General features: G+C 54.8%; 2 protein-coding genes across 2 annotated transcripts; one reads left to right on the top strand and one right to left on the bottom strand.

Moving 5' to 3' along the window:
- Nucleotides 1–2257: 2257 nt before the first annotated feature.
- B0T26DRAFT_736217 (sulfite reductase [NADPH] flavoprotein component-like protein) lies at nucleotides 2258–7777 on the top strand (the record flags this gene model as incomplete). Its single annotated transcript, XM_060443305.1, has 7 exons — nucleotides 2258–2314; nucleotides 2366–5470; nucleotides 5894–6028; nucleotides 6115–6116; nucleotides 6239–6529; nucleotides 6627–7264; nucleotides 7350–7777. 7 exons carry the CDS (start codon nucleotides 2258–2260, stop codon nucleotides 7775–7777), a joined length of 4656 nt encoding a protein of 1551 aa, XP_060302138.1.
- Nucleotides 7778–10328: 2551 nt separating this feature from the next.
- B0T26DRAFT_8897 (uncharacterized protein) lies at nucleotides 10329–10871 on the bottom strand. The gene has a single exon (XM_060448135.1). The coding sequence runs from the start codon at nucleotides 10783–10785 to the stop codon at nucleotides 10474–10476; it is 312 nt and encodes a 103-aa protein (XP_060302137.1). The 5' UTR covers nucleotides 10786–10871; the 3' UTR covers nucleotides 10329–10473.
- Nucleotides 10872–14398: the final 3527 nt, after the last annotated feature.

Genomic DNA, 14398 nt, shown 5'->3' with positions numbered 1-14398 from the left:
GAAGAATTCAACTTGTTCTGTTCTCGATTAATCATCTGGCTCTGATTCACGCACAATTCACTCACCGCGCAGGGCCCTTCCATTTAGTCACAAGGCCCGGACAAAGCCCTGCTCGCCCTGCTCTTGCCCGCCTGCAGCCCGCCTGCGCAGGGCATAAGGTAGACCACCCATTACCGCTTTCCTATGAGTGGGTAGGTAGGTAGTCATGCCCAGCTCGAGCGCTTGCCGATGTTCGCACTCGTAGGATACACTAATAAAAGACGGACTGTAGCTGGTGATGCGTGGCCTGCCTGCCGAAGCCGACGCTCGAGCCAAGGAGGAACCGCGAGGGACCAAAATCTACTTTGTATGCATTCCTTGCACCGGGAATCAAGACTCGGGACACATACCAGAGCCATATCCCTTCGCCAAACTTGTAATACTTTCCTGCAGCGAGGTTGCCAAAGCCTGAGCTGCAGAGAATCTCGATTCTTGGGGTTCTGAAATTTGCCAAGACCGTTGTCGCCTGATGACGTCTATAGCGGGAGCAGGGGTTCTAGGGACGCCGCAGACCTGCAGCATCACGTAAACTTTCAACGGGCTAAATAATGCATGCGCTACCAACCAGCGGCTGGCGATATCGGGGTCTAGTACGAGCGGTCAATAGAGGTCATGAACGGCGGCGTAGACGTCAAGTGCCTATTGAGCATCGTGTAGTGGCTCCCAAGAGTATAATTATCTGTTTACCGCTCCTTCTCAGATAGATCAAGGGCCTTGATGTCCCTCTCGTCAGTGAGAGGGGGCGTCGAGAGTAAAAATCTACAGCCGCCTTATTTCCATTGCTAGGTGAGTTCTGCTACCTAACGGCGAGGCAAAGGAGGTTCAAATGAATTGGAGGGTTGCGAGGTATGGGGAATGCCGTCGGGTCCATGTCCCGAGAAGGTCGTGGAACAGTTGTAGAAAAATAAGAGTAACAATATAACACACACGCTTGACCCATCAGGTATCTACCTAGTCAATCAAGCCCAGGCAGATAACACCGCCTCGCATCATGCCTCCTTTGCGCAGCGTATGGAGACGTTTGGTTGTGTGTTGAGACAATTGCGCCTCCGGACAAGGCGTTCTTCCGTTTTAAACAGCCAGCCACCCCTAAAATTACCTTGCCCCCCTTCCGCTTTGGTTCCGCCCCTCCCCCGGTCTGGGGGACCTGCCAAGGATCGCATTGCCGAGAACCGTAGCCACCAAGCGAGCCACGCACCAGGAAGTCGTGACTAACATCTTTCAATTGCCCTACCTTCATCCATTGCCCAGACTGTCACCGCGGGGGTGCGCACATCAAATCTATCGGCGATATCTTGCACGGAGAGACAGAGGCGGAGAACGCTTTAGAGCAAGACTTTATGAGTGACACGGCGTACTCGGTGCTCTGTAAGGAGTATCTCATTCGCTATTGTACCTGACTTGTCTGCTGCTTGGGCAAGGTACGGTGTCCATGCTTCGTAGTAATAGGCTCTGTCTTACCTTATCCGAATCCCAATTGATGTCGTGTCGCGCTTTGTCACACTGGCGGTTGTCCATTCCCATTCAGCTGGGAGCTTGCTTACCAAATGTGAACAAAGACAGTCCCAAGCCCGGGTCATCTCCGAGGTGCAATGGTGGAGCCGGCGGAAGGGGCTGTTCAAGCCGATTTCCCGAGGAAGCTAACGTAGCAGTAACAAAAAGAAACTGAAGACTTTTCACGCTATTGTCGCCTCCCCCGTAGTTCTGCCCGTGATGCCACGGTTGGGGGTTCTGGATCTTCAAAGTTCCCCCACATTTGTAGATGGATCGGGCTAGCGTAGATCACGCCATCGACAACCATCAACTCGACTTCGAATTGGCAGCAAGGGTCCAACGCCCCGAGTAAGTTCTGGCAGAAAGCTGCGGCAATTCTACGTTTGGGGACAAGCTTCTCCGTGGCAGGAGGGGGGGGGGGGGGGTAGGGAAAAAAAAAACTAAAAAAAAAAAACTGTAGGTCTAACCTCTCCTCCTCAGACTCTACTTTTCTTGTCGTCGTCTTGCTCCCCAGCTCTTTCCGCTGGCGCGATCTCTCCTCTCTGTCTTGTCGGTCTCAGAGCGATTCGAGAAAGTCTCTGGGCCGCTCTTTCGCTTCTTGCCAGTGCCTCGCCAACCCACGAGGCAATCCCCTTTGGCTCTTGCAGAAGTGCCCGAGACAACCTCGTTTCTTGCCATTGAGGAAGACTGCGACAAGTCGCGCAGCCCGGCAAGTGTCGCCATCATGCAACTTAAACATCAAGACGGGACAGGCGGCGTCGCCACGCCCGCCGCGCCCAAAGTATCCCCCGCCGACTACGTCAAGTCCTCGGCGAGCCTGCCCAAGGAACAGCCCGTCTCTCTTGGTTCCATCTCTGGACTTAGCTACGTCAACAGCCAGCTGCTCGTCCAACAGACTGCCTACAAGCTCTCCGACAAGATATTCTCCCTCTCCCCCGAGACTTTTGACTTGGACCTGGCTGTCAAAGACTGGTCCCTCACTGGAGAGAAGAACATCCACGGCGAAGCCACAGCTGTTGTATCGCTCCAGACGAGGGCCGGCGCCGGCGCCTTTGCCCTGGGCTACATCTTCTCCAAGGATTTTGACCTTAGCAAGCGGCATATCCCCCAGTCTCTTCTGGCCCCGTCGTTGAGCCTGCGGCATTTGCGCTCCTCCCTTGACCAGCTTTCTCTTCTCTACGGAGTGGCCAGCCCCTTTGTTGCTCACATCGCTGCTGCCGACTACTCTGCCAACGATGGCCTGGTCACGGACTACGAGAGCGCGCTTCAGATTGCCGAGGACCTCGGGCTTGGTCTGGTTTCCAGCTCGTCTGCCTACGAAATTCAGCACATGTCCATCTTCGCGACCCTACTGGCCACACTGCTGCCTACGATCCACATCTATGACGGTCTCCGAACTGCAAGGGAGACGTTGAGAGTGGTGGACGCGCTCGGCGAGGAGTCTATTGCTGGCCTATACGAGAAGATTGCCAAAGTGGCTGGGTTGCTGAACAAGAGATTGGATACCGCTGGGAAGGTTGTTGAGCTTCTGCGCGCTTTCAACGACGAGCTAGGCACTCAATATGCTCCTTTTGAGTATTCTGGCCACGAGGCGCCAGATACGGTGGTCGTGGTGTTTGGCAGCGCCGAGTCACAGCTTGCAAAGCAGGTTGTGGACACGCTTGCGGCTGAGGGCAAGAAGGCTGGCTCGCTCAACGTCCGGGTCTACCGACCATTCATTGAGGAGGCCTTCCTCGAGGCCCTGCCTGAGTCGGTCCAGCAGATTGCGGTTCTGGGTCAGGTCCGCGACGCTGTTTCCGTCGGCGATGCCTCTGTTCAGTCTGCTCTGTATTCGGACGTCCTCGCGGCCGTCTCTTTCTCCGACAGATGGTCGCAGGAGCCAGTGGTTGTCGACGTTAAATACCCGGCCTCAGCCCTTCACACCCCCAGCTCCATTGCCTCGATCCTTCACGGGCTCGGTGCTAAGCATGTCCAGAACGAGGTTTCCTTTGGCTTGAATTCGCTGGATCAAGTGCAGCAATACAGCTTCTGGGACGTGGACAACTCCACCGCAGTTGAGTCTCCTTCGATTCTTGGAAAACTCCTCGGTCACGTGTCTACGAACAATGTCTACGTGCACAAGGTCTACGACAATCTCCTCCAGGGGGGTATCGTTCGCACTGATATCAGGAGTTCGAAGAAGCCGATTCAGGCTCCTTTTGCCGTTGAAGACGCGGATGTAGTCTTCATCGGAGAAGAGAGGCTGCTCAAGGAGATTGCCATCGTCAAGGGGGCCAAGCCAGGGGGTAAGCTCGTACTTAACCTGCCAAACTTCAAGGAGGAGGACCTGGAAAAGCGGATCCCCGCCGCAGCGAGAAAAGAGATGCTCGAGAAGGGATTGCGCCTCTTTGTGCTGGATTCGGCTTATTCCCCTGCTGTGGAGAAGGAGGCTCAGCTTCTCGTCGAGCTTGCGTTCCTTCAAGTCGCAGCCCCGGAGATCACCGTGGATCAGCTAGCCAAGCTGCCTTGGGTCTCGCGGGATCAGGTGACGCTCGTCGAGTGCGCTGATGCGCTTGCGCAGTCGTTCCGCAGCGTTGAGGCGCCTGCAGCGTGGGCCGATGTTTCCGCCGACGATACCGCGACCGCTGCTGTTCAGGGAGCCGTATGCAACAGCTTTGTTCCGTTCCAAAAGGAAGAGCCGGAACAGGTTTTGAAGCTCAATGACTGGCAATCGGCTGCCAAGGGCCTCGTTTTCAAGGAGGCTTATGGCACTCAGGACGACCTCCGGCCCGACCTCACCGTCAAGACGTTCACCATTCGCGTCAAGGAGAACCGCAGACTGACCCCCGACGCGTACGACCGCAACATTTTCCACATCGAATTCGATCTTGGGGATTCAGGCCTGACGTACAACATTGGTGAAGCGCTTGGAATTCACGCCGACAATGATCCGAAGCAGGTGCTGGAGTTCATCCAGTTGTACGGCCTCAATGCCGACGATCTCGTGCAGGTGCCTTCGCGCGAAGATCCCGCCGTGTTGGAGACTAGGACTGTCTATCAGTCATTGATCCAAAACATTGACATCCTCGGCAAGCCGCCCAAGCGCTTCTTCGAGTCCCTCGCCGAGTTTGCTACGGATGAGAAGGAGAAGGCTAAGCTGGAGTTCTTGGGAGGCAAGGACGGGGCTGAAGAATTCAAGCGTCTGTCGGAGGTCGAAACCATCACATATGTGGATGTGCTTGAGCTGTTCCAGTCGGCTCGTCCCGATTTCCACGACCTTGCTCGGATCGTGTCTCCGCTGAAGCGTCGCGAGTACAGCATTGCCTCAGCGCAGGCAGTGACTCCGACGTCGGTTGCACTCATGATTGTTGTTGTCAACTGGGTCGACACCAAGGGCCGCACCCGCTACGGCCAGGCAACTCGCTACCTCTCGGGGATTGCTCCAGGCACGACGGTGACAGCTTCGGTCAAGCCTTCGGTCATGAAGCTCCCGACCAAGGACACGGCGCCGCTGATCATGGCAGGTCTCGGAACTGGTCTCGCCCCCTTCCGCGCCTTTGTACAGTACAGAGCCATGCAGAAGGCACAGGGCAAGGAGATTGGGTCCATCCTACTGTACATGGGCAGTCGTCACAAGCGTGAGGAGTACCTGTACGGTGAAGAGTGGGAAGCATACGTGGATGCGGGAGTCATTACGCTCTTGGGGGCCGCCTTCTCGCGCGACCAGCCGCAGAAGATTTACATCCAGGACCGCATGCGCCAGACAATCCAGGACGTGGTGAAGGCGTACATCCAGGACGAGGGCTCTTTCTACCTGTGTGGACCTACGTGGCCAGTACCCGATGTCACGGCGGTGCTGGAGGAAGCCATTGCGGCCGAGGCCAAGCTCAGCAGCCGCAAGGTTGATCCCAGCAAGGAGATTGAGCGGCTCAAGGAGGACGGGAGATATGTCCTCGAGGTGTATTAGATCATCCCCCTAAATAACAGCCCCTTTTCGTCATATCAAGCTTTGCAACAGCGCTTCAGTTACAAGATTGCCTTTAATGAGAAAATAATTGAGCAAGATCGTTGCTCGTCCACTTATTACCCCTACCCTTTGTGGAGGAGAAGTGCGGGGGCGGATGTAGATCTACGGCGGGGCCCCACAGCAACCAACCTTTGTTTGCTCATGACTGCTTGTTTGACGGAGCGGCCTTCCCCAAGTTGAGGAGGTCCCCAAGTTGAGGAGGAGAGGTCATGCGCACCAGCGTATTCTCAACCCGCCCGGGTATTTCCAGCCGGCAGTTTATGAGGGGTTGAGTTGGAGAAAGCATGTAGCTCCGCATTCCCGTCCTTTTGTAAGGCAAGGTACGAGGTCAAATGCAACTTGAAGTTGGTCAAGTGGACGGCCGTTCCTTCCGCGAGGCATTCACCCAGGGGTAGAGCTCGTAGCTTCCAAGGAAAGACCACAGGGCTTAATATAAACAACTTGAACTTTGAACTCAAAATGGGAGGAGTGATCCGAGTTGTGCCCAGTGTAAGTCAGGCCACACCCCAACGTCCCGTCCCGCTCTTGGTCAGAAGCCAGCCAGACCAGAACAGGTTCCAATAACGTGAAGAAAGCCGTGCGGGCGGTCAATCTGCTGCGGACGGTGCAGTACACACACCCGCCATCATGCCCGTGCCACGCGAACCCGGGACATCACCACAACCATGGTAGGACGTCGGCGGCGCCGGCCGTTTCCAGGTTCGCCGACCGCACCATGTCGCGGCGCAGCTACGCGACGCCCCAGCAAGACCCGGCCCAGCTCAAAGAATATGCCTTTGAGATGGCCGCCTCGTCGGTCCGCTTCGGTCCCGGGGCCACCCAGGAGGTGGGAATGGACCTGACCAACATGCGTGCCAAGCGTGTCTGCGTCGTCACGGACGAGACGGTCGACAAGCTGGACGCCATGGCTCAGGTGCGCGACGCCCTCATCCGCGAAGGCCTCGACTTCAGGGTCTTCAACAAGACCAAGGTCGAGCCCAAGGACTACTCGTTAGTGTTGCCCCATGCCGACCGAGCCGTTCGCGCTGCCAGATCAGGCTCTAGGCAGGCGGACGGACGTTTTTGCTGATAGCCATTGCGGCGACAGCATCAAGGAGGCCATCGCGTGGGCCAAGCCTTACGACCCAGACGTTTTTCTCGCCGTGGGCGGCGGGTCCGTCATTGACACGGCAAAGCTCATGAACCTGTATACATGCTACCCCGAGGCAGACTTCATGGACTTTGTCAATGCGCCCCTGGGCAAGGGTCTGCCTATTGACCGCAAGATGCGGCCCTTGATCGCCATCCCGACTACGGCAGGCACGGGCAGCGAGACGACGGGCACGGCCATATTCGACCTCGCGTCGAGGCGGACCAAGACGGGCATCGCCCACCGCAACCTCAAGCCCACGCTGGGAATCTGCGACCCGCTCAACACGCGCACTATGCCGTCGGCCGTCAAGGCGAGCTCGGGCTTGGATGTCCTGTGCCACTCGCTCGAGTCGTGGACAGCCATCCCCTTCAACGAGCGTGTACCGCGGCCCGCGAACCCGCTCCTGCGTCCAGCGTACCAGGGTGCCAACCCCATCAGCGACATATTCTCCCTCAGCGCCCTGCGGGCTACCGTCAAGTATCTCCCGCGCTCTGTTAGGGACCCGGACGACATGGAGGCGCAGAGCGAGATGCTGCTCGCGGCGACCCTCGCCGGGGTGGGTTTCGGCAATGCCGGTGTCCATCTCTGCCACGGTGCGTTGTTATTCCCCCACATTTGGGTCTTATACGTGTCTAGATACCTCCGGGGCAATGGACTGACTCGCTGGTGACCTTACAGGTATGTCGTATCCTATATCGGGTCAGAATCCGGGATATAAGCATGTCGGGTACGAGGTATCGTCGCCCATCATCCCGCACGGAGTCTCGGTGGCGGTGACTGCGCCTGCTGTGTTTCGTTTTACGGGGCCGTCGAACCCAGAGCGCCACCTCGCGGCTGCTGAGGCGTTCGGGGTTGACATTTCAAACGTGAAGAGAGAGAGCGCCGGTGAGGTTCTTGCTGAGGCCCTCGAAAGGTTCCTCTCCGATCTCGGCGATCAGCCGGCAGGTCTGAAGGCGCTCGGGTTCGGGAGTCAGCATATTGAGGAGCTGGTCGAAGGAACGATTCCCCAGGCCAGGGTATTGATGCTAGCGCCCGGCCTGGCCAAGGAGCTCGAACAGGAAAGAGACCAGCTCCGGAAGCTGTTTGAGGACTCGATGGAGTACTAAGGGTGGCGGATTGTGGCGCATTGTGTAGGTTGTTGTTGAGATGCCAGGCAATGCGGCCTAGTTGAAAATATCAGGCGGCGTGGGATTGCCCATTACCCTGTCGACCTTTGTGCAGACTGCAGAGAAATTAGTGGCTGCGTGAACGCTGTAGTATTGTGGGATGCGTGGTCATGAGACGAAATGGCCGTCACCAGGTGACATCTCTTCTGGCGGACAATCAAAAGAAGTAGCACCTATTGTCATGGATAGCGATGATAGCACGCCACACCCCCTAATGTTTCAAGCTATCAATGTAGAAAACACGCCCCTATTGTTGGCAAGTTCTTGGCCGTTGGCCTGATCTTGGCAGGTTCTCCATTCATTTTTTCTTTCCTTGAGAGAGAGAGGTAAGTGCTGCTCTAGCGCTGGCCGGATCTTCTTTCCTTCCCCTTCACAACTTTTCTTGCAGCTCTTCGGTTCTTTGGCTTTACTTGCCCTCTCTGCTTTGTCATTTTCACTTGCACTCGTTTTGCTTCATCCTTTGCTTACCGTTACTACGACTTACCGACAAGACAAACATGGCACCCTATTCGGACAGCAGCCTCTTGGGTCAGTTGCTCGATCAGGACAAATTCTATCAGCTCCCCTCTTATCCCGCCGTCCACGATCCTCAATTTATCACGCCCCCTGATTTCAATACGGCCGCCGCCGCCGAATTCGGAGAGCAGCTGGACATGCGCAACTTGAGTATCATCGACCTCGACAGTTCTATTACTGCCGGTCTGCCTCTCGCGCTTGGAGATCCTGCCGATGATGCTTTTGCCGGCGTCTACACTCCAGCTACTCCTGCTGGCGGTAGATTCGCTGTCCAGTCGCTGTCTGCTTCTTTTTTTCCTATGTCTGCGTCTACTTCTGCGTCTGCTTTTACTCCAGCAAGTGCTTCCAATAGCTCGCTTTCTGCCGTGTTTACTCCGGCCCCTTTAGAGGATGATAGCGCCTGTGGCGACGGCGATGAAGGCGGCTGTGGCGGTGGCGGTTTCGATGACGACGTTGCCAGCGATGCCGGCAGCAATGTCTCGGTGCATGTCACATGGAGCGACCTCTTTGGCGTCGACGTTGCTATTGCTCGTACGGTTACGCCGCCTTCGTCGGCGTCGGCTGTTTCTGATGATGAGGATGACGACAACGACGAGGATGATGATGATGACGATGATGACGATGACGATTATGAGGATGACGAGGATGAGAATGATGGCGATGGCTGGGCAGCCGTCTACAACCTCGCGGCCAACGCGCTCCCCTTTACCGCCGAGCTCGACAGCCTCTTTGATTTCAGGCCGTCTGTTTACGACGACGACTACGAGGACGACAATGAGGACGACGACGACGATGACGAATACGCAGTTCAGGAGACGGCCAACCCAATCATCGCAGGAGGAGGAGGCGCACGACAAACCCTGACCGCGGCCGAGCTCTCGCAGCTCAGGGCCTAGTTCGACATTCCATCTGACGACAACGACGACGACTACAGCGACTGGGACGACTATGACTGTCGAGTCGGAGACAATTACGAGGATCGGCACGGCGAGAGAGAGGGGGAAGATGGCGACGAGGGCCCCGAGAGCGGCTCGGAGGGCGATGGAGTGGGGGAAGTTGCCGGCCGTGGCGCAGCCTCGCTACCTCGTGGTGGGTTTGACATGGGGCTTGATATTGGAGAGGATGATGAGGAGAAAACAGGCTACGATGACGACGGCGACGATGATGACAGCTCGCCCGCGGCCAATGCCTCGTTCCAAACCGGCCGGTACAGCGTGTTATGTCTTTAGTTATAGAGGTATATCTATGTATGATAGCTTCAGCCCTTATTCCTTTGTTGAAATCCAAGCGAAGGTGGTTTAGCTGAGCGTATCCACTAATTACGGCGAGGTCCATTCTTGACTTCTAGCTGGACTGGACTGTCTGGCTTCTTGTATTTTCCTCGATTGACAGACCTATTTTGCTTCAAAATTCTTTCGATTTTGGCATTGAACTTCGACGACATAATCCGGCATATTCGTACCATTCAAAATCATTTCCTCATCTGAGATAATAATCACAATCCCTCATGTCGGTCGGGAATCTAGATTCATTCGGCCGCCGGCTTTCAGCCTTGTCTCCCTGCTTTCTCTCCTTTCGTCTCTATGTTATGTTTCTGAAAGGGAGGGCGGTTTGGAAAAATGAATCGAACTATTCTAACGTGTCACTTCCCGAGGTTGATTATCGATGGCGGGGGTCACAAATACGTCTAACAAACATAATGAGGAGAATTGCCATGAGGAGCAACAAAAATTAATAGGGACAAGATATGAGCAAGATTCGGTGAGCTGTCTCCCCAGCTCCCGTCCGTCTCCCTGGCGTGAAGGAGGCTCACCCGGGTGTCTTGGCCTGGAGCGATATACAGAAGCGGCAGCAAGACGCTTCGGTTGAGCCAGTGCCACTGGACCACGTATCCGGCTGACGTCTTGCGCAGAGGGATGTATGGGAAAGAGGAAGGCTTGGTTAGGAAAAGAGCGATGCTGGAGATGGGTAGGCCCTTACACAAAATGGGATCGCCAATGAAAATAAAATTCGCGCCATGTTACATTATGTCAGGGGGTAAATAGCCCCCTTTGTTGACCCGAGCCCCTGAACCCATGAATCCCCGATCAATGTGAAGAGGGGGATTACAAACAGTAGAGTCAAAATCCTGTGCCTCGTGATTGATTGACATGAATTAACCGTTGACCCAAACAAAAAAAACAAAAAATGATAGTAGCTATTGTGCCATGCCACCTGGCGATGAAAATCAACCTCGGGCAGGGACGCCACCAAACGTGATAGAAACAGAGACGACGAAAGAAAAGAGGACGAGGAGCAGTAACGTATAGGTAAGTAGTAAGGCACTGTACGATCTGCCAAAGTATATCACCGCCGAGCAAATTTGTATGCCCCTTGGGTATAGTTGTTATGGTGGAAAAAGCCACAAAATGTTGAGGAGATGGCAATCGCATCAACCGCGGGAGAAATAAAAAGAGGGATAACAGTCCGCAAGCCGTGGAGGAGCCGCCGCCTAGCTTACTACCTATTCATGTTGAGCTCCTAACGGGCAAAGAAAAAAACACCAGTCTGATTTGAGATTTTGTTTCTGCTCTCGGCTGGCCGAGACACATGCAATGCCAATGCTTAATTACTCGGGCCCCCGACGCGATTGGCTACCAACTGCGAGTGCCCGGGGCTGCCCTGCGCCGCGCCGCTGGTGAGCAGCAGCAGCAGCTAGTGTTGGCTGAACTTTTCTTTCTCGAATCTTGGCACAGGATCGGCGCGGCGCGGGACCCCGTAGGGCTGAGCCGTTGCGTTGTTCACGACCCAAGCTAAATGGCCGCGCCGTAGGACCATGAGACGATGAGGCGATGAGGTTAAGTAGGTGCCTAGGTACCTAGGTACCACCCCGGTATGAATTTATCCCCATCTATCTCATCTCTGGGATTGCACTAGTTACCTAGGTAGGTAGGTACCTAGGGTTAGATATCAATCCGGTGAGTCGGTATAAAATTAACCACGGCAACAACTCACTTGCCTTGTATGTGGAAAACTGCAAAAACCCCGCGCTGTCTCGCCGTGGCTTTGCTTGCTTTACTTACCGTGTTTTTCCTGCTTCCCTTTTAAACCTCGACTTCACATCAACGCCTCCGTCCCTGTTCCGAATCTCTCTTTCTCCGCCCAATATCTCGCTCACTTTCACTTTTATCCTCTTTAACCAACCAAAACAACAACAGAACTCGTCCACCACCACACCTATCTCCAAAAACGCACACAATGGTGTTGACCCTTGTAGAAGTCAGGGCAAAGCAGGCCTACATTGCCGCTAAAGGCAATGCCACTAAGACGAACAAGGAGAAGGCTGCCCTATTTAAGGAGTGGGCACCGCTGGAAGAGCTTACGTGGGCCCTGAAATCGGACGCGAGCTCGGCCGGCACCGCCGGTAACCCCGCCGCCACCGCCGGTAACCCCGCCGGCGCCGCCACCGGCGCTGCCACTGGAACGGCTACTGGCACGACCACTACCACTCACCGTTAGAAACGGTTGGTTTTGGTTTTTTATTGTTGATGTATGCTGCTATGCTGATCTTGTTCGTTGTGTTGGGCGAAAGGGGGGGGAAGCATGCTGGGCGTGCTGGTTCTGGCTCTGAGTCTGAGGTGGTCTTTTGTGGGGGGAGAGAAGGGGGGCGGGTGGTTATGTAGTAGTCGTCCTGCCAATGCATTAGTTCGTTGTATACGTTAGTATTATTCGGCGAAGGGTTGACAAATCAAAACAAGCATTGTGGCCATGCTAATTACCTAGCCTTTTTGATCCATTACGTGCACTGTCTGTTGGGTCAAGGGTATCACCGGAAGGATTTTGCGTTTTTTCTGAAGATAGCAATAACAAGGAGCCCTTGCTTGGCCTTGCTCGGCATGACAGTCCACGGCCCGGCCTCACACATGGCCAGCGCCCCAGTTGGTTACCTAAGGTTCTTTATCTACGCAGCCCGTTGATTTGTTGGTCTGTTTATTTGTTGACATGGTGATGTATGTGGCAGTGTATTGCCTGCCGCCTGTTAGAACGTGCGAGAGTTAGTAGTATTCCTTCCCGAACAGCAATTTCGGCACCAAACCGACAAAGGGTCCCGGCTTGTTAGTTTCTGTTTCTGGTGCGTGCCGAGCCACCAGCCGACACAGGGCAACTTGAAGAGAAAGTAAGTAACTTTTGAGTGTGCCTACCTCACTTTCTTCGCAACCCCAACACACAACCCATCTCAGTTAGGTTCCCCTTTGTCCTCCAGTCCGCCAACCATGCCGTTAACAACCTCGACAGAGACAATCCAAGAGCTCCACGCGCAACCGGCTCACGCCAAGGCCGTGGGTGCCGCTTCGACTTCGAACGCTGTCACACAGGAGTCGTTGAAAAAGTCCCGCAAACTCGTCAAGAGAATCGCCGCATTCGAGGTTGCTGCTGCCGAGCCTGCATTCCAGAAATAATTGGCTCTAGCCGCTGGCTAGTGAAGGAAAGCAGGAGTAGGCCTAGAGGGCTGCGGGTGGATGCGCGCCGGCCGTGCTGGTTTTCTTTTTGTAAGGGGTGTGGTGTAAGCTTGCTGGACATGCTGGCTATTGCGCTTAAGGTGTCGCTAGGTTGAGGGTGACGGAATGTGGAATTAGGTGGCCTAGAATAGAAATCTAAGAGAGAATTCTTTGCTTCTTGCCATTAACCACTACGCCCGCGTTTCTCTGTGACATGATAAGTAAGTGCCAGACACTAGGCCGAGTTGGTCTTGAGTCTGAAAGGCGCCTTTTATTACAAGACTGAATACCGGTGTGTCAATGTCCGGTGACGGTGTGACGACCTAAGATAGTCACTGGGTAGCTGTGATTACTTCCATAGCTCGCTAAGGGCATTCGATCAATCCAAAGCACCGCATCGGTGTTCAGGACGTGACCACACAGTTGGCGATGCTCAGTCGCGACTTGGCCAGGTATCGTGCTGGACCGTGGTTCCAAAACAAGGCCAACTCAGTCCAAGCTAACTACAATAGCTAGCCCTAAAACATTGGTGCCAGACACCCTGAAACCAGTATATGGTGCAGTCTCGCGTGTCTGCAGTGTAGCGAGTTTCGCCTGTTTGGTCATGATGAAGAGTAGGTCCAGCTGAGTGGGCCGTCTTGTCTAAGCCATGGAGCCCAACCTAGATACTAGACTTAATTACCGTCGGCATCTTTGTCTGTCTTGCTGTGGCCGCGGACAGCCACTATTCGGCACAGAACACACATCAAACATGAGTGCTGGGCCTCTCTCACAGAAAACCAGGCAACCAAGGTAAAGTATAGGTACCAAAAATAGGGTCAAAAGAAAAAGGCCAGTTGGTGAAGCGAGTGGCTGTCGTGTTGACGGGGAGCCAGCCATATAAAGCCATCACCACACCACCACGAAGGGCAACAACGAATCATCCAGCACCCGACACACTCACACTCACAACATCAAGTACCAACCAACCACTCTTCCTTATAAGTTCCCACAACCCCCTCCCACCCCCCAAAACCGCACAACCATCGCCATGCTCAAAAGCTCGAGCTCTAGCAGCGACGCCTCGTCCAAGTCGAGCGGCCAGCCCGAAGCGATGCACTGGCTCTGCGGCGCCTGTAGGATGTCTAACACCATTGTGTAGGACGTCAACGACAACGTGTCGACTACGCGGTGCCGCGGGCAGCACCAGGCCAACGGCAGCGGCGCCTGGGTCCAGTGCCCCCACCTGTACTGCGCTGTGGATGCCCATTGCGAGATCCAGTGGAGTTGGGTATTTAACACCTAGTAGAAAAGGAGAAAGTGAGCTCTATGCTGTGTTGTTTTTGCGTTGATTATTGCGAGCGCTCTTGCTCCGCTAGGACGGAAAGGCCATAACATGATATGAACTGCTGGCGTGCAATGGATTGGAACGTACTGATTGTACTAGTTGGGCCGCGTTAAGTACATGGTTGTGGTTGATTAGATGGATTTGGTTAATCTGGTAGATTTGGGTGAGGACTGGAAGGTGTGTGCAAGGAAGCCCTTTCGTCAATTGTAGAATTTTTGTTCTGTTTGTACTCGTGCCGGC

Source organism: Lasiosphaeria miniovina, assembly GCF_030549165.1.
Source record: "Lasiosphaeria miniovina strain SMH2392-1A chromosome Unknown B0T26scaffold_1, whole genome shotgun sequence".
Lineage (NCBI taxonomy): Eukaryota > Fungi > Ascomycota > Sordariomycetes > Sordariales > Lasiosphaeriaceae > Lasiosphaeria > Lasiosphaeria miniovina.
The sequence above is the reverse complement of the archived record's forward strand: the minus strand, read 5'-3'. Positions and strand labels throughout refer to the sequence as shown.